The sequence below is a fragment of the Nylanderia fulva genome, unplaced genomic scaffold, assembly GCF_048542155.1.
Source record: "Nylanderia fulva isolate GAGA-0341 unplaced genomic scaffold, ASM4854215v1 Scaffold86, whole genome shotgun sequence".
NCBI classification, from domain to species: domain Eukaryota; kingdom Metazoa; phylum Arthropoda; class Insecta; order Hymenoptera; family Formicidae; genus Nylanderia; species Nylanderia fulva.
Window position 1 is genome coordinate 338,014 of NW_028190982.1, and position 25,319 is coordinate 363,332.

Consider the following 25,319-nt stretch of genomic DNA (forward strand, 5'->3'; position numbering starts at 1 on the left):
CTTGTTTATAAACATATCAGGTAACATAAGCCGATAAGAGGCTCTTATCTGGTAACCTGAGCTGATAAGATAAGCTTATCTGCTGATAAAACCCCCTTCCCGCGTGACGTCACTCCCCTCGCCCCCGATTTTTCCCCGCTCCTCACCCTCCCTCCTTCTTGCTCCCGGGTTAGAACCCCCATAATATATCTACTAAAATGCGCATATTTATACTTTTAAATATATACGCACCATATACTTTTCTTCCGGGCCTCTCAACCTAGTCAAGAAAAAGGATGCGTTCACCCCATGCATTTTTGCAACCAAAACATATTATGGAGTGAAATAAGTTCACATTTTTTAATGTTCTTAATCCGACGAACTCTCTATGTATTATTGCTGTTTGCGCTAAAGAAGGCTCAAGAAAAGAGCCAAAACATTCGCAATTTTTTGTATATTATATGTAAAAATTTTTTATGATAATTAAAATTTAATTTTTATTTGAAACATTAGCGCCTCATAAACTGCGCCTTGGTTCTGATTGCTAACTCTTACTGAGACTTGATTATTTTATTATTATATGAAATATTTAATCTATGTTTTAATAATATGTTAAATAAAAGTTTTTATAAAAAATTTTTCAAATATTTATGTAATATTTGAAAACAAATATATATTCATAAATATTTATAAATCTTTATCATAAATATTGTGTGCTGTCTGAAAACTATATATTTTTCTTGAAAACAAATATGTGCTTTCTACACTAATTGATTTCTCTCATTATTTTATGCATAAAAATATTGAGGTAAGATGATCGGAAAATGAATATTTTACAAGATAATATATATATATTGTTACGTCCTCCGGACGTTCTTTCTCGCAAAAGACGTCTCTCGCACACACTCTCACTCACTCGCGGCTCGCGAAATAAATACACTCTCTTATGAAGAAATGATCCTTTATACAATGATGAAATACAATGACTAATGTACACGCGAAAGAAAGAAGATTGCTCTCTGGTTAAGTCACGTCCGTACGAGATGACAGCTAGACCAAAACTGTCATGGAGCCTGAAAACAACCACCGGGCGGTTGTCAATAAACAACCCCCCTTAACAATGAAGCTCCACGACACAAGGGATGATATTCAGGGGATGAAAGATCAGGGACGTAACACTGCCCCCCTTCTTCAAGATTGTCGTCCCGACAATCAAAAACAGAGGGCTATCCAACGCTGTACAATAACTCTGCATTCCGATGCCGACCTCAGGACTCCGACGAATTTTCTTGTTCTACCCTGGGCTCCTGCCACAGGTTACCAAACAATCCGCCATTCTGGATCCCGTCGCGCATCCGTTGGACTATATTCGCCAATCCAAGTCCACAGTACAACTGTATCAATTGTCGATTCCAGGGCACCGACGAGTCTTCCTGCTTTACCCTGGGCTGCTGCCGCAGGTTACCGAGCGACTCCGTCAATTTGGTCCCAATCGACTTTCAAAATTCCTTGAAGATAAGTCCCAGTCTCCCTTCGTCCTCCGGTTCAGACAAGGGGGGGGTATCTTCCGTGGACCCATCGTCCCTCATGGACTCCCCAAGTTCCTGTCTTGGCATTTGCCCAAAGTCCCGCGGGAAAACCACGGATCAAAAACCGCGGGCAAAACAGTCTTCTTAGAGTAGAATAAAGACGGATGAAGATTTTCTCCCTCGAAGACTAAGCTGGGAGATCAATTTTTCCGCCATTCAGGAAACTCTTCTCAGGTCAAAGACAAATTTCTTTCCAAATTGAAGACTCTGTAACGAAAAATAAAATGCGCAGTAACTTATTCTATTTTTTTAAAATTAAAACATCCCCCCGAATTTTTAAATGAAAATCGACATTTTCGGGCTCCAATCTACTTAATTATTTTTCTAAACTTCTCTCGAGAAAAGGAGCTAATCTATCTGAATGTACAATTTTCCTCTTATGTCTAGACGATCTTTCTATGCAAAACACCACGTCACTAAGTTTTTTTACTATCCGGAATGGACCTTCCCAACTTCCTTGTAATTTCGGAGCTTTTCCTTTAACCCTACGAGGATTATAAAACCAAACCTTCTGTCCTACTTTGAAAAGAATTCCTCTGGCACTACGATCATAACGAATCTTTATCTGAGAAGATTTCAGATTCATTCGCTCTCTAACCGAAGAATGAATTTCTTTTAATTTCTCTTTTAGATTTCTAGTAAAATTTTTTCTTGGAAGTCTTCCTTCAGAAGATTCAGGATTTCCTCGTAAAAGATCCACTGGTAACCTTAGTTCCCTACCAAAATATAGCTCTGCTGGAGTCACGCCAGTGGTTTCATGCTTCGAAGATCTGTAAGCTAAAAGAAACATGGGAATCCATCGATCCCAGTCTTTTTGATCTTCCGATACGTATTTCGCTAGGAAATTTGAAATAGTCTGATGTTGGCGTTCTACTTGTCCGTTAGATTGAGGATGCAAGACGGTAGTTCTGGTTTTTCTTATCCCGTGTAATTTCATTAATTTTGAAAAAAGTTGTGATTCAAAATTCTTCCCTTGATCAGTGTGAACTTCACTTGGAATTCCATGCCTTGAGATAAATTGATTAACAAAGACTTCAGCGACCATTTTAGCTCTGATATTTTTAATAGGAAAAGCCTCCACCCATTTAGTGAAGCAATCTACGATAACAAGCAAATATTTGTTTCCGGATCTTGTCAAAGGAAGAGGACCAAGTATGTCCATCTGTATTCTCTCTAATGGAGCTCCAACGTTAAAAATTTGTAGAGGAGATTTCCCTTTTCCTGAAGGACCTTTTTTTGAAACACAGATTTTACAGGTTTTGCACCATTCCTCAACATCTTGTTTGCAGGTTGCCCAGAAGAATCGTTTTCCAATTTTTCCTAGAGTCTTATTGGCTCCGAAATGTCCTTCTGTTGGAGAATCATGCGTCTCCTCTAATATTTCCTTTATTCGTACTCGAGGAACCACGAGTTGGAGAAAATTTGATTTTAAATTTGGAGCTTCCCATTTTTTATAGAGGATCCCATTTTTCACAATCAAAGAATCCCAATACGACCAATATATTAGAGTTGAAATATCCTCTCCGACTATTTCTGAGCGTGGGGGACGAATTTTTGTTTCCTTGGCACGAAGAATAAATGAAATGTCAGGATCTTGTCGTTGCATTTCACGCCAATTTTCCAAATTTTCGCCTTCGAACACAATACGAGAACCTGTTTGTTCCCTCTCCTCTGAATTTTTCTTTTCCACTTTTGCACAATATTGACAATTGTTTGATTCACAAAGTCTTCTAGACAATCCGTCAGCATTATTGTGAGAAATCCCTTTACGATAGATAATCTCAAACTCGTATTGCTGTAATCTCTCCATCCATCGAGCTAATTGACCTTCCAAATCTCTGAAAGATAAAAGCCATCGTAACGAAACATGATCCGTACGGATTAAAAACTTTTGTCCCAAAAGATAATGACGAAAAAATTTTATAGAATCTACTATCGCTAAAAGTTCCCGGCGAGTAACGCAATAGTTCCGTTCGGCTTTATTAAGCACACGACAAAAATAAGCAATTACTTTCTCTTCTCCATCTTGTTTCTGAGACAACACTGCACCGATTCCTATATTCGACGCGTCGGTATCTAATAAAAATTCTCCCTTTTCCCTTGGAAAAGAAAGAATTGGAGAAGAACATAATAAAAACTTTAACTTTTCAAAAGCTTTTTGACATTCATCTCCCCATATGTATTTAATTTGACCTTCTGTCAACATGTAAAGGGGTTTAGCTAAGGAAGAGAATCCTTTAACAAATTTACGATAATAAGAACAAAATCCCAGAAAACTTCGTAATTGTTTTTTTGTGTGAGGTATTGGCCAATCTTTAACAACGGAAATCTTATCGGGATCTGTAACAACGCCCTCCGCGGAAACCACATGACCCAAATATTTTACAGTTTTACTAAATAACACACATTTCTTCGGATTTATTTTTAAATTTGCTTCTCTTAATCGTAAAAATACTGTTCTAAGATTGTTTATCATTTCAGTAAAACTTTTCCCAAAAATTATCACATCATCCAAATAAACAAGGCAAATTTTTGATAATAAATTTTGTAAGACCTTTTCCATAAGGCGTTCAAATGTTGCAGGGGCGTTACACAACCCAAAGGGCATAATTGTAAATTGCCAAAGTCCTTTTCCTATTGAAAAAGCCGTTTTCTCTTTGTCTTCGGGACGGATCTTAATTTGCCAATACCCACTTTTAAGATCAAGAGTGGAAAACCAAGAATTACCTGTTAACTGATCAAGAATGTCATCAATTCGGGGAAGGGGATAAGAATCCTTAATAGTCACCTTGTTTAATTTTCTATAATCAACACAGAACCTTATAGAACCGTCCTTCTTTTTAACCATGACAGCAGGAGAAACCCATGGACTATGTGACTCCTCAATTACTCCACGTGAACTCATATCTTCCAAAATCTTATCGACTTCTTCCCTCATTTGAATCGGAATCCTACGAGAAACCTGTTTTATGGGAGGAGAATCTCGCACATTTACATTATGTTCTACAACAGTACAATTTCCCGCAATAATGTTCTCAGAAAATAAATCATCAAATTCATTAAGAAAATCGACAAAACTTTCCTTTTCTATTTCAGTTAAATGTTGAGAATTCATTTCATAGAATTCTTTCAAGGGGATTGGAACTTTTTTAAAAGAATCTTCAATTCTAGCTATTTCTTTTTCAAACGTCGGAATTCCAAAAGCCGAATCAAAAATTTTTTCCAAATTTACCATTTTTAGAAAATCTATTCCCAAAAGACATTCATCATTTATGTCTGCAATAAACATTGGAATTTTTAACGAATATTTCCCTAATTCGACTTTAACTTCTGCCCAAAATTCTACACAAACTTTTTCTCCGGTGGGATATCTTAAATTAACAAAATTCTTAGAAATCTTCCTTTTCTCTTTTTCAACGAATTTGCTATTTATTATGGAAACATCGGAGCCCGTGTCAACCTTGAAAGAACATACTTTATCATCTATTTTTCCTTTAAAAATGAAATAATCATTATCCTTAATTCTATTTACATTTAATATAACTTCCGAGGAATTTTTCACGGAAGCCAAACTCTCCCCGGTAAGCTCGGCTAAACCAAGTTTCCCTTCTCAATAGGACATTCGTACCGGAAATGTCCGATTTTCCCACACGTCCAACATTCTCTTTGGCCGGCGCTAAATTTGCTGCCTGGCCAATTTCCTTTTCCGTTCTTTTCTTTCTTATCTCTTTCATCCCGTTCGCCTTCTAATTTATTACCCTGCGCGTTCTTTTTTTCAATACTCGAAAAATTTTTATTAAAATTAAAATTTCCTCTCTTTCTTTCGTAACCCTCCCCTTGAATTATTTTTATGGCTTTTGCCCTTTCAATTGCCAAACTCAATGAGGTTATATTTTCTAATTGTAAAGTTCGTTTGACAAAATTATCATATATCGCTGAAATGAATTGCGCGCAGGCGATTTTATCTCGGATTTCGTGTGGGCACTCGGGATACGCAAGGCGAACCAATCTTTCAAGTTCCGAACCTAATGTTGCCAAATCTTCCCCAAATTTTTGTTTCCGATTTGTAAATTGAACGTAATAATTTTGTGATAAGAGTCCTTCTCCAAAACGCAATTCAAGTTTTGATTTTAATTCGTTGAATTCTAAATTGGACACGTCTTCTACCGTCTCTAATACTGAACGCGCTTTTCCCCTCAAATTCGAAGCGAGTGCAACAGTCTTTGTTGTATTATCCCAACTATTCGCTTGAGCAATTAAGTTAAACTGCGAGAAAAATTCACGAAGTGATACTGTCCCGTCATAAGTATCAGGTTTTAATTTGTACCCTAATATCGCGCGAAAATCGTTCTCCCTCTCATTTAAAAAATGCGTACCCGAATTTCCACACGTTCTATTATTAGAAGGACTTAGCTGTAGATTTTGTGGCCGGGAATGAATCTCCTTCAAGGCTAGAAGTTCCTCGTCGTGACGACGCAGCATCGCCGCAATTTCGTCCTCTCGACGAGTCTGTTCCTGTCGCATCTCTCGCATTTCAAGAAGGAGAACCCGAGCTGTAGATTCTGTTACCGCCGGTTCTCCTGCGACTTCCGGTAACGAGCCCGTTTGCTCTCCTGATTCCTCGCTGCCAGTCGTTCGAGACGGAGCTTGTGAACGGGTAATTCTCGGGGAATGTATCATTCTCGACGTTTCCGTTCCGCTGCGGTGAGATATTCCTTCGATCCGATCCCGGACGAGCCCCCAAAATGTTACGTCCTCCGGACGTTCTTTCTCGCAAAAGACGTCTCTCGCACACACTCTCACTCACTCGCGGCTCGCGAAATAAATACACTCTCTTATGAAGAAATGATCCTTTATACAATGATGAAATACAATGACTAATGTACACGCGAAAGAAAGAAGATTGCTCTCTGGTCAAGTCACGTCCGTACGAGATGACAGCTAGACCAAAACTGTCATGGAGCCTGAAAACAACCACCGGGCGGTTGTCAATAAACAACCCCCCTTAACGATGAAGCTCCACGACACAAGGGATGATATTCAGGGGATGAAAGATCAGGGACGTAACAATATATATATATATATATTTCACAGTTTATGTAAATTATGTTAAATTAAAGTATAAAATATCAGTTTGCTACTTGGAGTGGTTTCATTTAAAAAATTTTGATGAGCTTACCTTGACCTTGACAATGCCACTCATCAATGCCAAAAATCAAAGTGATGAAATCTGTAAATATATATGGTAGATATTTTTAAATCCTACAATTTTTATCTAAAACCTTTTTTTTAATGCATTATTTGTGACGCTCAATCGTCTCTATATTTGGATGTATATACGGATGTCCTGAAATTAATGTCAAAACTTCAAAAACATGTAAAGATCAATAAATTAAGAAAAAAATCCTTTTTTTTTAAGAAGAGATTTATTTGTTTTTTTTTGCTTTGTTTTAAAAAAATTGCTAAAAAACAAAATGAAAAATTTTTTACTAAAAAACTTAAAGTTATTACTAATTTTAACTATTATTACAACATTAAAATTATTAATTATTTATTAAAAAATACTATGAAATAAAAGTTGTAGAGAATATAGACTTAAGAAAAAAAAGAATGTATTAAAATCATCCGAAAGTAAAAAAAAGGATATTATAAATAAATATGCGACAACATGAGATTATTATATTCTGTTTAATTTTGTAATTATACTATTTTTAAATGCTCCAATGTCAAATACAAGAAAATATTAAAATAAAGTTTCCTATTTTAAAAACTTAAAAGTAATCTTGATATATCTTTAACACTTATATTTTTTTTATTATAATTTTTCATACTTTTTAAATATATATACATATATATGTATATGTTTGAGTAACTCAATTTAATTAGATCACCCTGTATACATACGCATATGTATATATTATTAAAAAGGAAATTGTATCTTTAATTAGGTGCAAGACGAATGGGAAAATAACAAGTTTGTCATAAAACATGAAGATGAGGATGTACATAGCGCTAATGAACGAAGACTTTCGGTATATTAAAATAATGGCATAATTGATTATATGGCTATTACTTTTATATGCTTAATTAATTAATTACTATACATGCTTATAATATACTTTAATTTAACAAATTTTAAAAAATATTAAAATTTTAAAAACGATGATTTTGAGTGGATCTTTTCGCTATTACTATAGTTGTTTTTTTAAATTATTATACAACGTTATCTTTAATATTATTCTCTCCAAATTAATGAAACTATAAACAACATAAATATACATACGAGGTCTGTAAATAAAATAATGAGACTTTTTTGAGATAAACTTTTATTTATAATTTAACTATAATTTAACTCTGTCTCCTTCAAAATAGTTCCCTTGGGAAGCCATCCAGTGTCTGAGACGTTGTTTCGAGTCTTCAAAGCAGTGGTGGCACTCAGAAACCTAAATGACCTTTAGCTGGTCAGTTACAACCGCTTTTACGTTTTTGGTCGTATCAAAGTGATGTCATTTGAGATGAGTTTTCAATCTCGGGAAGAGAAAGAAATCACAGGGACTCAAGTCAGACGAATACAGGAGCTGGAGGACGACAGGGATATTTTTCCCACAGGGGCGCTGTGGACACGGCACTTTCGATTACGGAGTTTTTGGAAAACATCCCTGTTGTCCCCCGGCTTCTGTATTCGCCTGACCTGAATCCCTGTGACTTCTTTCTCTTTCCGAGATTGAAAATTTATTTCAAAAGACATCACTTTGATACGACCGAAAACATAAAAGCGGCTGTAACTAGCTGAAGGCCATTCGGGTTTCTGAATTCCAACACTGCTATAAAAACTGGAAACAACGTCTCAGGCGCTGCGTGGCTTCTCAAGGGAACTATTTTGAAGGAGACAGAGTTAAATTATAAATAAAAGTTCATCTTGAAAAAGTCTCATTATTTTATTTACAGACCTTGTATATAAATTCTTAAAAATATTTCATATTGATAAACAATAATTAATATTATTATAACTGTTTCATGTTTATATACAGGAATTAATTGGTGATATAGCAAAGAAATTACATACTGGAAGGAGTCGCAATGATCAGACTGTGACTGATACCAAATTATGGCTTCGAAAGTCAATTGATAAACTTCTGTTTAGAATAAAAAAATTCGTAGAGGTAAGTAAAGCAATATCATTTATATAAATCCGAATCCTGACCCCAAAACAAACAATTACAAACGAATATTAGCAAATAAACAATTATTAGTGAAAAGTCATTAATATAAATTTTTTATTCTTTTGTCAAATTTTACATTAAACATTTTTTTTAATTTTTAATATAAAATTATTAATTAAATAATACATTTTTGTTAATATTAATTATACTTGTTCTTAAATTGGATATAATAATAAGGATCAATAAATTAAGAAAAAAGTCCTTTTAAAAAAAAGAGATTTATCTCTTTTTTGCTTTATTTTGAAAAAAATCGTTAAAAAACTTATCTAGATAAATTTTAATATAATATATATTTTGTTATTTGTAATTTTGTCTTTATAATTTTTTGTTGTCATGTTATTGAATATAGTCTTGTCTGAGCCATCATACGGGTCGGACGTGTTTACAACGCGCTGCCGTTCCGAACGCGATAAAATATCTCAGTGTTAACTTTCAGTAATACGATAGTGCTAATATTTATCACCTAAAATCAAACATCTGTATGTAAAAAAGCTAAAGTACTTAACAAACAGTAATACACATTGCTGCTCAGCTAAAATAATTCGCGGCCACTATGGCCAACGGATGTAATAATACCGCCGCGTAATTCGCGCAGACAACAACCCATAGCAATGCACATATGCAGACGGACACGATGCCGCAACAGAATAAATTAGATGCATTGGGTCAGATAACCGCAGTCGAGACAGATCAGGTATCTTATAATAATGATGAGATAACTTCAAAAAAGTATACCTCCATAAAACATAACGAATGGCAAGAGGTTAAAAGCAAGAACAAACGACCTAGATCCAGTCCAGAAAATAATAGTATACGGCGCAACTCAAAACAAACACGTATTGCCGATTACTAGCTAAAAGCACCAATTAGTGTAGCAAACAAATACAAACAACTAGACAACCAGTAATTCGAAGGAACAGAAAATATACATACTGTTAAACCTATAAAAGCTCTACCCATATTTATTTCAAGAATCAATGATATTAGTCCGTTAATGAACATGTTAAATCTAATTACAAAAGACAATTATACTATTAAAGTTCAAAACCAAGAACAAGTTAAAGTTCAAGCTAAAACTATCGAGGCTTATGATATAATTGTCAAATCATTAAAAGAAAAAAAACACCGAATATTACACCTATCAGAAAAAACAAGATAAACCCTTCAGAGTAATACTACGAAACATGCATCACTCGAGTGAAATTGATAGTATAAAGGAGGAAATAGAAAGTCACGGCCACACGGTGATAAACATTATAAACATGCGACAAAAAATAACGAAAAACCCCTTACCAATGTTCTCTATAGATCTAAAACCAGATGAAAAGAATAAAAGTATTTATATGATCAAATATCAGCTAAACACAAAAATTAAAATTGAAGCGCCGCACTTTAAACGCGAAATACCTCAATGCATAAACTGCCAACAATACGGCCATACAAAAAATTTTTGTTTCCATCCACCGAAATGTATAAAATGCACAGGTAAACACAGAATATCAGACTGCTTATATAAAGGAAGATCTGATAAAGTAAAGTGCGTTCTGTACAGCGTGAATCATCCAGCCAACTATAAAGGATATATAATTTATAAAGAACTACAAAAAGCCAAATTTCCGGCTCTGAGAAATAAAAAAATTGATCCAAAACAAAATACTATAAAACAAACTGTACATTCACAATAAACAACGGAGTAAACTCAACCTGACAGCGCAAGACTCTCCTATGCACAGGCTACAAATGAAGAAAGGACGCAAGGACATCCCCATAGCTTTTCAGCATCAATTCAACAACTCCAAGAACATCAAACTAATGATCTTCAAGAACTCCACGATAAAATGCCTCACGGAACAACTCAGTACTATATTAAACCTACTAACTACTCTAATCTCTAAAATGTCACAATGATCAAAATCCTACAGCTAGTAATCTGGAATGCCAATGGCCTAACAAAACACAAACTTGAATTACAAACCTTCTTGAAAGACCAAAGCATAGATATTATGTTAATAACTGAAACTCACTTTACTAAGAAGAGCCACATCAAAATCCCCAGATACTCAATTTATCACACTATGCATCCAGATGATACTGCCCACGAATTTGCCAATATCATCAAAAACAACATAAAACATCACGTAATTAACGCATTTCACCATCATCAGAACAAATACAAGCCACAAATGTAGTTGTAGAGGACTGTGTTGTTTGGTCCTTTTATTATTTCAGCAGTGTACTGTCCTCCGAAGCATAACACAAAAGAAAATAACTTTGTACCCTATTTTAAAACACATTTTAAAATACTGGATAATCGATTTATTTTCGGAGGAGATTACAACGCCAAACATCCACAATGGGGTTCACGTTTAATGACACCACAGGATAAAGGACTCCATAACGCTAGAAAGCACCTAGAGGCCGAATCGGTGTCCACGTGAGTACGGACGTCCTGGGCTACAGACAGAAGAAAGATCCCAGATATTATCGACTTCGACATCACCAAGAACATAAACAAACGTTATCTAAAGCTAAATCATGCCTGGAACTGTCTTCAGATCACTTGCCAGTATTATTCACCTTGAGCAGCAAAATGCTTGAAAAAGAAGAATCGTGCACATTGTGCAATAAAAGAACCGACTGGGAATATTTCCGACTACAAATAGAAGAAACATTAAACACATCAATATCCCTATAAACTGAGAAAGAAATCACAGAATCAATAGAGCACTTCAATTAATGCATACAGCAAGCAGCATGGAATGCTACTCCGCTTAACTCAACAAAAGCCATTGCTAACGAATTTTCGACATCGATAAAATTAAAAGTAGAAGAAAAACGTAAACTCAGGAAACAGTGGCAGACAACTAGATCACCAGAATTAAAATCTAAGTTAAATAAAGCAATCAAATGCCTACGTAAGATGCTTAATTTAGAAAGAAATCAAGATATAACGGAATACCTACAAAACTTGAGTGCAACGCAAGCAACTAACTACTCACTCTGAAAGGCGACCAGGCGATTTAAACAACCTGAAATCCCAATATCACCAGTGCGTTCACCAGATGGAAAATGAGAGAAGTGCAAAAGAAAAAGCGGATACATTCGCTCAACTCCTAAAAGATGTCTTTACCCCACATTCCGAGAAAGCACAATCAGAAAAAGGAGAAGATGAAATCTGTCGAGCGATAAATGAATCCTATCAACTGAAATTACCTCTGCATAAATTTAATATGAACGAAATCATCAAACCCCCCCCCCCCCCCATCAGTTATCTAAATCCAAAAAAGACACCAGGTTATGTCCTAATTACCGGTCAAATACTTCAAAATCTGCCAGAGAAAGGGTGGAAATTTATAACTCAACTATTCAATGCTATAATGAGAATCAATTTCTTCCCGCTACAATGAAAGGTGTTTCAAATCATACTAATATTAAAGCCAGGGAAAAAACCGGAAGATATCAAATCATATCGTCCATCTTGTCAAAGGTCTTTGAAAAGCTGCTGCTCTCAAGGTTAAGACCAATAATAGATAAAAAAGGATTAATTCCTAACCATCAGTTCGGTTTTCGACAAAAACACGCTATTACCGAACAGGTTCACCGTATCTATAAAAAGATATACACAGAGCTAGAGGAGAAAAAGTATTGCTCGGCTGCCTTTTTGGACATCACCCAAGCCTTCGACATAAGGTATACAGCACGATAGCCTATTATACAAAATCAAACAAAATCTACCTATAAATTCAAGCGGGAGTGCCACAGAGAAACGAACTAGGCCTAGTGCTCTACCTCCTCTACGCGGCTGACTTACCTACAACAATTGAAGTAACAACAGCAACATTCGCGGATGACACTGCAGTTATAGCCTCTCAAGCAAATCCTGTAATAGCCTTTCAGATGCTACAAATAAATTTTAATGCCATTCAAAAATGGTTGAAAAAGTGGCGTATAAAAGCTAATAAAACCAAATCAGTCCATGTGATCTTTACTACCCGAAGAAAAACCTGTCCTCAAATGACACTCAACGATCAACCAATTTCACAATCAGAGTCTGCTAAATACCTAGCCATTCACTTCGATCGCCGACTAAACTGGCAAACACACATTTTCACTAAAAGGAAGCAGCTTGGACTTAAACTACGTAAAATGTTCTGGCTACTACGACAAGGATCACAACTATCAGTGAAGAATAAACTACTGTTGTATAAGGCAATTAAAACCAGCATAGACGTATGGCATCCAGCTGTGGAGAACAGCATCCAATTCCAACGTAAAAATACTACAGCGCTTCCAATCCAAGGTCTTAAGAATGATTCTAGATGTTCCATGGTTTGTAACCAACAATTCCACACAATACGACTTCCAAACCTGAGCGTCAAAAAAGAAATTATAAAGTGTTGTACAAACTATCATAATAGAATTCTAAATCACCCGAACTCTCTAACAGTAAACCTCATGAAACAATCCTTTAAAACAAGAAGAATAAAAAAAATATCAATAGACTTTATATCCTAAAATATACAATATTGTGACATAACTTAACTTACTTTAAAAACTTTAGATCTACACACCTCAAAGTATTAATAATTATATAATTACATAAAGTATAATCTATATAAGGTTGTATCACTGGAAACGTGCTTCTCATGTTCAATTCCACGACATAAATATAGCTAAATGTCCTACATACATGGACAGATTATAATAAAATTAGGATGAAAAAAAAAATATTATTGATTATAAAAGTAAATCTTTACATTAGAAATAAGGAGTATCAAAAGGCTTGCAAGAGCTGTGTAAGTGACAATTAAGTTTAATAAGAATCACCGCATATAATAAGAAGTTGTAAGATACAATAAAAAAATAATTAAATAAGACATGGTTAATCGCATATATAAAATTTAACAATTACAATAAAATAAATTACATAAATAGACTAATAACGGAAAGTTAAAAAGAAGTCATAACGGACGTTTCGACTTGATTTTTCAAGTCGTCTTCAGCGCAAAATATAAATAATTACAAAAAGAATCAACTAAAACATTGTATCAAAGTGATAACCTACGGAAGTCATAATGTGTTTAAATTATTTTACAATAAAAATACAGATGTTAAATAAGTTGGCCTAGGATAGTCAATTGTGTTTAACAGAAGTTGCAAGTAAATAATTATTCAAAAAGTAAACTAAAAAGTAAACTAAAAGCGTTGTGGGAGTCGTGAAGATATCTGCTCTGTGCATCATTTCATAAATACATATTTCATCTCTAATTAATAGATTGAGATGAACTCTGATTGTAAAAGACATGATCTTGTGATTTCTGTAACCGTTCAAATTTTATAATCTAATTGTAAACAATAACTAACACAATCTTTAAAATATATGAGATATGCTTACATAATTATAATGATGTCAACCTTAATAAACAAATTTAAACGCACGCCTTCTTCACGACACTACGGTTAGAATACGACTGTCACGTTGGTTCTTAAAAACTGTTAAGCTGTTTGCCTGTTTACTAATTTGTGACTTTGAAATTTCGGGAGCTTGTTTAATATGTTACTATATATGTCAAGCAAATTTTCTGTATAACTTTGTAGGTTAAGATTAATGTTTTGTCTCTTAATATGCATCGTTTCAGATATAAGACGTTTACTATAATTTGATTCCTTATCTAATATTTTTACATCATCCCATTTAAATTCATGATCGAAATTTAGTCTATGTTCAGTAATGACAGATTTGTTAGTACAGTTTTTATTAATATGTTTTTTATGTTCTGAAATCCTTGTGTTAAGTTTTCTACATGTTTGGCTTACGTATGTTGCGTTGCAGTTATTGCATTCAATTTTATAGACCAAATGAGTGTTGGAACCTATAGGAATTTTATCTTTATGCGTTTTAATGAACTTATTACATTAGCATTTTATTTACATCAGCATTATATAATTTATATAAAGAGTTCATAGTCATAATTTTATATTTTCGTAAAAATTTTGAAAAGTCGTCCAAAATTATCCAAAAAGTTAATTTCATTCATTATTCATTGAAAATTTTTATTTTAGCGAATCTATCTAAAAGAAAATATTACATAATTGCTGTTCTAAAAATAAACATTAAAAAAAAATTAACTTATTATATATTTTAAAATGATAATATACGAATTATAATATAAAAAATGTTAAATAAGATATTAAATTTTAATTCATCTTGAAAATAGATTCTCCTAGCTCGTGCAGAAGAAGATATAGACGTACTTATGCCCGGATATACACATATGCAACGGGCACAACCTATAAAATGGAGTCAGTGGTTACTTAGGTAAAATAATTAATTTATAAATTTTAAATGCAAATTAATAAAGAAGATAAAATAATTTTTTTAGGAATATATTCTATAGTTATATCACATTAAAAACTTTTTAACATAATAAAATCTTTTAATACGAGTAATTATCTGTCCGCATTTTATATTAGTTAAATCTTTATTATTGTTTTTTTACAAAATAATGATATCAAAAAATTGCATTAATTAAGAAAATTATGCACATTATGAAATTTAATGTTTATACATATATGTATACATCAACATAACATTTTCTAAGTAAGTACAATTTAAAGGAATATTTCTTCGTTTCTTTTATGAAGATAAGATCATATAAGCGCGCATATATCCTAAACTGCTATATTTTCAAAATACAAAATGTCAAAATTGTGAAACAAATATGAAAAATATTGGGAATAGATTAATTATACACATCAAACTTTTCGAATCTTCGAAATACTCAACAGACTAAAGTAGACTTATTAAGGGGATGCAGGATGTTTGTTTTTACCGACCGAATTCGAATATTAAGTAATGATCAAATATCTATTTATTGAAACAATACAAATCTAAACAAGGCTTATAGAGCCAAGCGCAAGGTGTAGGGGAGCGCAACAAGAATAACACAATAACTTGTAAGACCAACAAGTTTATTCAATATAAACGTTTCAGTTCTTTCTTTGGACCATCTTCAGTATAATAGCAACAAACATAACACAAACCATGAGAAAGAAACTGTCTCACAACTTTCAAATTCTCAATCGCATTACGTGTAGTGGGCCTCCCAAATTGTCCCCAGCTGGTCAAACATCACAAAGTAATGAAATAGTAATAATACTTTCAAAGGTAATCCATCCTGAATGTAGCCAGTAAGCACTTCCAATAGGAGGCCCACTACCACTCACAAATACACATCACACATATTCGCACGCTACCTAACCCGGACGCGTCCGGCGCACAAATGAGGCATGAAAACAAGATATGAGACTATTTATAGGTCATCGAACAACGGTTCATTTCCCTTTAAGAGGGAATCAAACTTAATTATATAAAAGCCTCAATAACAACAAGTTTATAATCTTGATTTATGACTCTTTAAGAGAGTTTGTAACAACCATACAAAAGTCAGAATTTCAATAAATTTGAGACATATTTGTAACAATAAATATATATGCCTGATGTAGACACTCGGTGTCTTCCTGGCAATTTAAACCTTCTGACGCCTAATAAACAACATTTCTGAAAAAAGTCTCTTTTTCAAGAACGGCACTTCATCCAAAATTTCAACATTATCCCAATCAAATTCATGATTGTTAAGTCTGTGGTCCGTGATAACGGATTTCTGTGTAGTATTTCTATTGATGATTTCTGTGTTCTTCAATGCGTGTTTTTAACTGTCTGCCTGTCTGGCCCACATAGGACGCATCACAATTTTTGCATAAAATTTTGTACACTACATTATTATACCAATCTTTAGATATTGTATCCTTATGGACGCGGATGAACGAGCGGAGCTTATTCATACCCGTGTAAAATTTCTTTACATCCAAATTCCGGACCACTAGACTGAACTGCTCGGAAAATTTAGGTACATATGGTATATTGAAATATGTGACGGGCGCCGAATTGACATTCGTGACTCCATTATCATAATCTAAGTTATTATTCTGCGCTCTAGCAAATAACGTCTTGAGCCGCTTACGAAGCGCATCAAAAATTAAATTTAATGGAAACTCATTATCACGCAAAACCTTTCATCCTTTAACAATGTCGTAATCTCTTCCTTACACATTAGGGAGAAATGGTTTAAAAACCTTTTCTCAAAATACACATCCCAGTATTGTTACAAACTGACACAAAAAAAGCCGATAACAAAACTGTAATTTTTCATTTTTATGTGATTTATATATGGAATTATAGCTAGCGCGGTCCATTTTTATAAGTACTTTAATCGTGAAAAACGATTTATTGATATGTATAATCAATAAAAAAATATTTAAAAATAACTTAATATTCGCATTCGGTTGGTAAAAACATACCTCCGGCATCCCTTTAAGTATAGAAGCACGGTTCTCGGTACCTCGCGGGTCGCACGAGCTGGGGTACTTTACTATAGTTTACGTCACATATATTGTACTGAAATGCTGTAGATAGTACAGTATACATGACGTAAACTATAGCAAAGTACCCCAGTTCGTGTAATCCGCGGGGTACCGAGAACCGTGCTTCTATATTCTTTGCTTTTAGTCTGTTATCAAAATCAATCGTGTAATTTTTACGTTAAATTATTAAATTACTAGATAATGTGCGCGAATACCAATTTTTTCTTAGCATACTACTACTTGTAAGATTTATTTCAAGAAATGTATCTGAATCTGAAATTACTAAATTCGCTTATTTTCCCCTGATCTCCCTGTAGAAAAAAAGGCGAAAAAATATTGGCCCAAAAGTTGTTAAATCGAAAATTGAACCCGAGGTTTTCGAATTTAAATTCGAATTGTTATTTGCTTATCCTCATAAATCCGCAACATACCGAGCGCGCAAAGCGAGAAACAAGCGCCAGCTGGTTTTTTCTTGATAAAATAAATCAAGGAATATCCCCTGAAATTTTTTGTACACCCTGTGTATGAGTGTAATGCTTCAATATTACCTACAATTATTGTATTAAAAAAGTACAATAATTGCGTATTTTATTTAAGTATGGTGTATACGTATTTTAATATAATTTTAAAACAAACAAGATATATTTTCTGATAAAGAATTTTTCAAAACATAATGTGCGAATAAATATAATATAATTAAAGTAATTAAAAATAAAATTTAATGCAATTTACTTGGTTAATGTGGAATTATTTATGTAATTTAATTTGCATTTTAATATTTTAATACAATAATTAAAAATATTAATAAATAATAATGATTCAAAAACAATAATTTTTAATATAAATTTAAAGTGTAACACAGGCAATAACAGCCAAATCGCAGATGACAGTGCGTTATCCCAACGAAACTAAAATTTTTTTTCCGTTAGAATTAAATACCTGTGCACAAGGCACCAAATTTTACGGCCTATCTTGGTCACGGCCAAGATTTAAAATTGGAATAATCTCTACAAGAGATTTAATTCCATACATCCCCTCTTTCCCCCTAAGGAAATAAATTTTAAATCTTGGCCGTGACCAAGTAAAATTTGGTGCCTTGTGCACAGGTATTTAATTCTAAAAATAAAAATATTAGTTTCGTTGGGATAACGCACTGTCATCCGCGATTTGGCTCTTATTGCCTGTCTTACACTTTAAATTTATATATTTATATTATAGAGCCTTACTAAACTCTTAATTTATACACGCTGGCTTAAAGGCGTTTGTTTACCAACATTATTATATATATAGCAGAGAAAAGTATAGAATCGAAAGGATCTGAATAGCTCAGTTGGAAGAGCAGTCGCCCGGCAAGCGAGAAAGGTCTCGGGTTCGATTCCCGATTCAGCGACTTTCGGATCTATATTTTTCTCTCGCATTTATTTCCTTAGGGGGGAAGAGGGGATGTATGGAATTAAATCTCTTGTAGAGATTATTCCAATTTTAAATCTTAACCGTGACTAACAATAAGTAAAATTTGGTGCCTTGTGCACAGGTATTTAATTCTAACGGAAAAAAATTTTAGTTTCGTTGGGATAACGCACTGTCATCCGCAATTTGGTTCTTATTGCCTGTCTTACACTTTAAATTTATATTTATATTATAGAGCCTTGTTAAACTCTTAATAATTTTCAAATTTCGATTTGAGAATTTTTAATAGTTCATTCCTACATCATTTGAATAAATTCTTTTTTACTATTTTCTCAAATTTCGCAGTTATGCTTGCTACGCGAAGCACGATTTGGAAAGACTATTAGAGGTGCGTAAACGCGTAAACATCTTACCACTTGGTAGCGGTGCAATAGCTGGAAATCCTTTCGCCATTGATCGTCAATTTTTGGCTATGGAACTTGGTTTCGATGAAATTACCGAAAATAGTATGCATGCTGTCGGAGATCGAGATTTCGTCGGTATATATTTTAAATTCAGGCTTTTTTAAATTATTATACTTATTTTAAATCTATTTTTTCTTAATAAAATTCTTTTATTAAAAAAGATCAACACTATTGGATCAATTTTCTAATTTTACTAATTATCTTTACAATCTTGTTTTTAATTAAATTCTTTTAAAATAAAACATATTTAAAATTAACGGGAAAACTAAACATAATTTTCATATTTTGTTTTCTTCTGAAATTTAATTTGCAAAAAGTTGTTCTTTTTTAATCGGTTATAACTCAAAATTAGTCTTGATGGCATTATAAAAGGAAAATGGACTCTCTCAAAATCAAAAATACAAATTTTTAATAAAATAAGATATTTCTTTTTTCGCACTATAAGTGTTTAAATAATTTTTGTGCAACCAGCGCGCGAAAAGTCGCCCTTTCCGCACATGATGGGATTTTAGAAAGGGCTCCTTTTCCACGCACCGGTCACACAAAATATCATAGCCAACATGTGCGGATCATAAATCGGTCGATCGTGCGGATTGTCACACTCGGCTTCGCCTCGTGCGCCAAACTTCCGCACTCTCGGCCGATTTACGATCCCCCGCACTTGTTAGCTAATATACTATTAAGCATTACTTAGTTTTAATTTAATCTTTTAAGCTGAATTTCTATTTTGGTCATCATTATCATCGATACATCTGAGCCGCTTTTGCGAAGATTTGATTATCTACAGCACTCAGGAATTTAATTTTGTTCAATTTGCTGATAAATATTCCACTGGTAGCAGTCTGATGCCTCAGAAGCGTAATCCGGATTGCATGGAATTAATACGTGGAAAAACTGGCACTATATTTGGAAAGGTTTGTTTAAATATATTTAAATCATTGGTTCCTCATAACTACTAGATTACAAAGAAAGTTGTTAGAAAGAAGAAAATTTTCCATTTAAAGCAATTGCAAAAGTGTTTAAAAATTCAACATTATTAGAAAAAGTTGGTCTGATTTTAATTGGTAGAGTTAAATCGACGTAACTAGCCAGTTTATTTAATTAAATTTACAACGTTTCGATCATTTGGTTGTGGTCCTTATCAAGTGAAATACATTAATTAATAAACGATGTACTGATCAAATTGTACTTAAAAAGAATCTAATAAATTAACATAGTAATAAATATAAATAAGGAAAAAGAAGAAACACGTCTAATCAGTATGATGCTCAGTCAACAACAACATAATTAGACGTGTTTCTTTTTTTTCCTTATTTATATTTATTACTATGATAATTTATTAGATTCTTTTTAAGTACTATTTGATCAGTACATCGTTTATTAATTAATGTATTTCACTTGATAAGGACCACAACCAAATGATCGAAACGTTGTGAATTTAATTAAATAAACTGGCTAATTACGTCGATTTAACTCTACCAATTTATATTTACCACTAGCGATATATATACTATTCCTAAATTATTTGGTCTGATATTATTAAAGAAATCATATAATAAATTGACAAGAGACGGGTATAGTGTTTTAATTCTAACTATATCTATATAATTAACATATATATACATAATTATGCATAATTTTTATATATTCATAGAAATACATATAAAAAAATTTCAAGAAAATATTTTGAAAGATAAATTTATTCGTAAAATTATTTTAATTTTAGTGCACTGGTTTTATGGTGACACTTAAAGGAATTCCATCGACGTACAACAAAGATCTTCAGGAAGATAAAGAATCTTTATTTTATACATACGATACGTTATATCAGATGTTTCATATCGCCGAAAAAGCATTGGCCACCTTGAAAGTAAACAAGAAAAGTTGCGAGAGGGCTTTAACATCCGATATGCTCGCAACTGACATGGCATATTATCTTGTTAACAAAGGCGTAAGTATTGTTTTTCCATCCTTGAAAACTTGATTTTATTTGATCATTTTTAAAATAGTTTATTTTTGCTCCATTAACTTAATTTCTTTAAATTTTAATTACATTAGATAACATAAGCGTTATTGGTGCAATTTAATGTGTAATTTTTTATTATCATAAATTGTATTTTGAACACTACCTGTCACATTATTAACTCTCGCGATGACAGCTGCTATAAACACAAGCGCGCGCTTAATTTTTAATATAATTCACAATTGATTAAAATGTTTATAAATAACTGCTAAACAACTTCACAAAAAATAAAACTAATAATATATTAATTTTCACGTGTCCACACTTTTATTGCAAACAAAATAGAAAAGGAAAGTTATAACTTTAAAAATTAACTATTAATTATTAACTTTTATCAAAATATATATATATATATATATATATATATTTATATTACATACATTCATACAATATTTAATAATCTAATATTATAAACATTTATTTTTATAAATTGCTTGCATCAAGCATGATTTTTAATAGCTTTTTTAGATACAGATGTTTAACAGACTTGTTGAACTTTTTTTTAAACATAATTTGTATGTATTTCTGTGAAAAAAAAACTATATTTATCATTAAAATGAGAAATATAATTTTCATGTAGTGTAAAGTTGCTAGCAATTATGAAGCTTATTAATTAATTACAGTTAAACATACAATTATTAATAATAATAAATTTGGATCAAAATATATATAGATATCATTTAGAGAAAGTCATCATCTAGCTGGAAAAGCTGTCGCTTTGGCTGAATCAAAAGAGATACCGTTGTCAAAGTTGTCCATGCAACAATTAAAAACGATAAGGTATATATAACCAAAATCTTTGAAGAAAAAGTAGTTGCATTTAAACAGAATTGTTAAAGAAAATTTAACTGTTTTAGCGAGGTGTTTGAAGAAGATATATCATGTATTTGGGACTTCAATTGCAGCGTAGATCAATACAAAACTGCCGGTGGAACTAGTTTTAAAGCAGTACAGCAGCAGATTAATAGTTTGCGATGTTGGCTGCGTAATTATTCATTAAAAGAATAATTATATCGAAAGATATTTATATCAAATTATATTTATATCAAAAGATTGAATTATATATGTGCTATCTCTAACAATAAATTATATTATACATACAGGATATAATAAAAAAAGAGCGAATAGTTCAAAGCATTAGAAAAAATTCCTATCAACATAGGTCCACAAACCATAACCAAGTTATGGATATTACAACTTTTTGAATTTAATTTTGAATTAAAATTTGTTTTAGTTTTTTATTATTTTTTTAGTTTTTAGTCTTTTTAATTATTAAAAACAATAAATGTAATATTTTGATTTTATTTTATTTGTTTTGTTTTGTTTTTATTTGGCATCATCAACAATTTCTGTTATTTTAATAGAATTACTAAGAATTTTCATAAAGCTACAAGAATTTCTAGTCTCATCGGTAAAGATTAAACTGTTTAAGACTTTTTTGTTGCCCTGTATATATCTTTTAATATTACTTACTACTTATTGATAATATAAAATTTACTATTTTACATATATTAGTATTAGAATAATACGCTAGTTTGGCAGGCGGCAGAATGATACAAAAATGAATTAATTTAAAGGGTCCTTTTATTAGTCAATTCCATACAATTATGCAACTTTAAACTGACTATTAAATAATAATTTCTCTAAAGAATAATTCATAACAAAACACAAAAGATTTAGCCACATTATTCGTTACAAAAGATTTACATTAACATTTAGTTAAAGAAAAAGAGAAAAAAATCACAAAATTGTTAGAGTAAATAAAAACTTAATTAAAGGTATAAAACGTAATATGTGTAGAAATGAAACACAAACAAAAGATTAATTCTAATTGAATTGATTGTAATTTAATAGTATCTTATGTGGCAAGTGCGGAAAGTAACGAATTACATTGCGCGTGAAGTTGTCGCATGAACCGCAGGCTTATGATGCATTCACACAAGTACGAGACTATAACCAAACAAAAACTATCAATTAATAACCATTAAGAAAGAAGATTTTTTTCCGCACTAGTGCGGTAAAGTGTAACGATAGTAACACATTACCGTACTAGTGCGGTGAAGTAAATAATAAAGATGCTTTTCTCGCACTAGTGTGGTAAAGTAAGGCAAACATTGAATCGTTGAGAAATAAGCGATTTCCCGCACACTAAACAGCAATCGAAAATCGTTTCGCAACAGGCGTTACAAAAAATTATTGGTTTGATACAATAGTTTCTGAAAATAAAAATTAATAAGCGCTTTCTCCCCCCCCCCCCTTTCTCTCTCTCTCTCTCTCTTACCGGCTTCCTTGTGAGTACGTTCTCGAGCCGGTAAATATAAGAAAGTAAATTTTTAGCAGAGAAAAAGTACCTGTACTGCCCGAACATCCTTAACGTTCGCTTAAACGCTTCAAACTCATCAATTCGTTTTATTTTAGCTGGTAAGGCATTAAACATTTTCACTTCTTCATAAAACATACTCTTCTGCGCACTCGTGCTACAAAATTGCATTACAATGTTCCCTGCTTGTCGCGTCTGTCTTTCACTCTCATTTCCTACTACTGTTATTTTTTTAATTGACCTGGTAACATATTCCTTAAAATCATAAAAATAAATATACACACATTATAATATATCCTCTGTCTTACGGACATAAACTGCAACGCTTGCAGCATACGCTCTACTTTGGTATATCTATCACTTGCAATATGACCCTCATGGTCCGGTTTTGCGCTTTTTGCAACTCATTCAGCTGTGTTTCTCTCATATCAATTAACAACGTCGCACAATACTCAAAGTGAGGCGCTATGATTGATTTATATATAATGCATTTAGTGTATGCCGATATGTAGTTACCTATTATATTTAAAAAACTCACTTTTTTCCCTATTTTCTTTAGCATTTAATTATAGTGGTCCTTAAATCTTAACTTATCATCAATAATTATGCCTAGATATTTCATTCTTTTCACACGCTCTATCTCTGTTTTGTCCAAACATTCCAATGTAATGTTACCTCTCAATTCTTTTTTTATACTTCGAACTACTATATATATTGCGTTTTCCCCGCGTTTATTTTTAACTTATTTGTATTCATCCATCTTTCCACTGCAACAAATGCCATATTCATTTTTCTTTCTAATTCCGCACTACTTTCTCCACTTACATACACTAACGTATCGTCTGCAAACATTTTTATATTACATTCTTCCTGACAGACTTTAATTATATTACAAGGATAGAGAATCTATTGCTGTGAGAGCCAACATATAATGCTTAGCAAATTTGCCAAGATGAGGAACAATTTCAAATCGAGATTTATAAGTTCCTCTTTCTTCCTAACAAATTCCCTAAAATTTCCTAAAATTAATATAAACGAAAAAAATATATCGGTCCGAAAAAGTCGATTCCCGATTCAGCCGACTTTTCGCCGAGTTCCGGCGGTTTAAAAAATAGCATAATTTTTAGGATGGAAAAGTGTTCCCTGCATTCTTTTAATTTAATAGTATATATTTTATAATGTATATTGTACACATTTTAATGTCCGTTTTATATTTGCATTAAAATTGTAATGTTCGTGAAAAGTTCTATTTTTAAATTGCTTATATAGTTTTTTTTCAAAAGATTTCTCAAGAATAGCAGTCCTTAGAAATATAATTCTGATGCCTTTTCCATTCTTATAAACAACTGTTGCGAGAAGAAATGAACATCCCACCCAAGAAGTGCGACAACGCGGGAGATGAAAAATTAAAAGAATTTTAAATGTGAAGGTCGAATACTTTTATTTCTGTAACATCGGAGTTTATATTTAAATACACTTATCAAACGCTTCTGCAACTTTTGTATCAAAATTGTATATACATACAAAAGAAAAAGTGCGGAACACTTTGATGAAGTATCTAATTGCTCTCATTAAATGGCGTGTTACGCAACCCAGCAAACACAGTATATAAATGTTATATACTTAAGCATGTTACATGTAACGTATATGTTAGTTGTAATTCCCACTCGTAGATGTAACATTTTTAATATTACATATATTACATTGTAGTTATATTGTCATTATATCCCAAGATAGCACTGACTTATCAATACATCAATGTGCTATTTGGTATATAATTACAATATAACTACAACGTAATATATGTTATATTAAAATGTTACATCTATCAGTGGGAAATTATAACTAACATGGATGTTACATGTAACGTACACGTTATATTATCTG

At 32.4% G+C, this 25,319-nt stretch overlaps 2 protein-coding genes across 3 annotated transcripts in view; one reads left to right on the top strand and one right to left on the bottom strand.

Annotated features, from left to right (window-relative positions):
- The window catches only part of Argl (Argininosuccinate lyase), a 105,231-nt gene extending 82,985 nt beyond the window's left edge, over positions 1-22,246 (top strand). The window contains exons 4-11 of one of the 2 annotated variants that reach the window (XM_085489518.1): positions 7,517-7,600; positions 8,600-8,731; positions 15,010-15,110; positions 18,971-19,164; positions 19,804-20,003; positions 20,816-21,040; positions 21,786-21,892; positions 21,970-22,246. In XM_085489518.1, the coding sequence (XP_085345644.1) occupies positions 7,517-7,600; positions 8,600-8,731; positions 15,010-15,110; positions 18,971-19,164; positions 19,804-20,003; positions 20,816-21,040; positions 21,786-21,892; positions 21,970-22,120 (1,194 nt within the window). In that variant the 3' untranslated portion in view covers positions 22,121-22,246. The remainder of the gene's footprint in view (positions 1-7,516; positions 7,601-8,599; positions 8,732-15,009; positions 15,111-18,970; positions 19,165-19,803; positions 20,004-20,815; positions 21,041-21,785; positions 21,893-21,969) is intronic. The other variant, XM_085489519.1, reaches the window with a different exon arrangement.
- The window catches only part of LOC146719798 (uncharacterized), a 192,963-nt gene that overhangs the window by 117,942 nt on the left and 49,702 nt on the right, over positions 1-25,319 (bottom strand).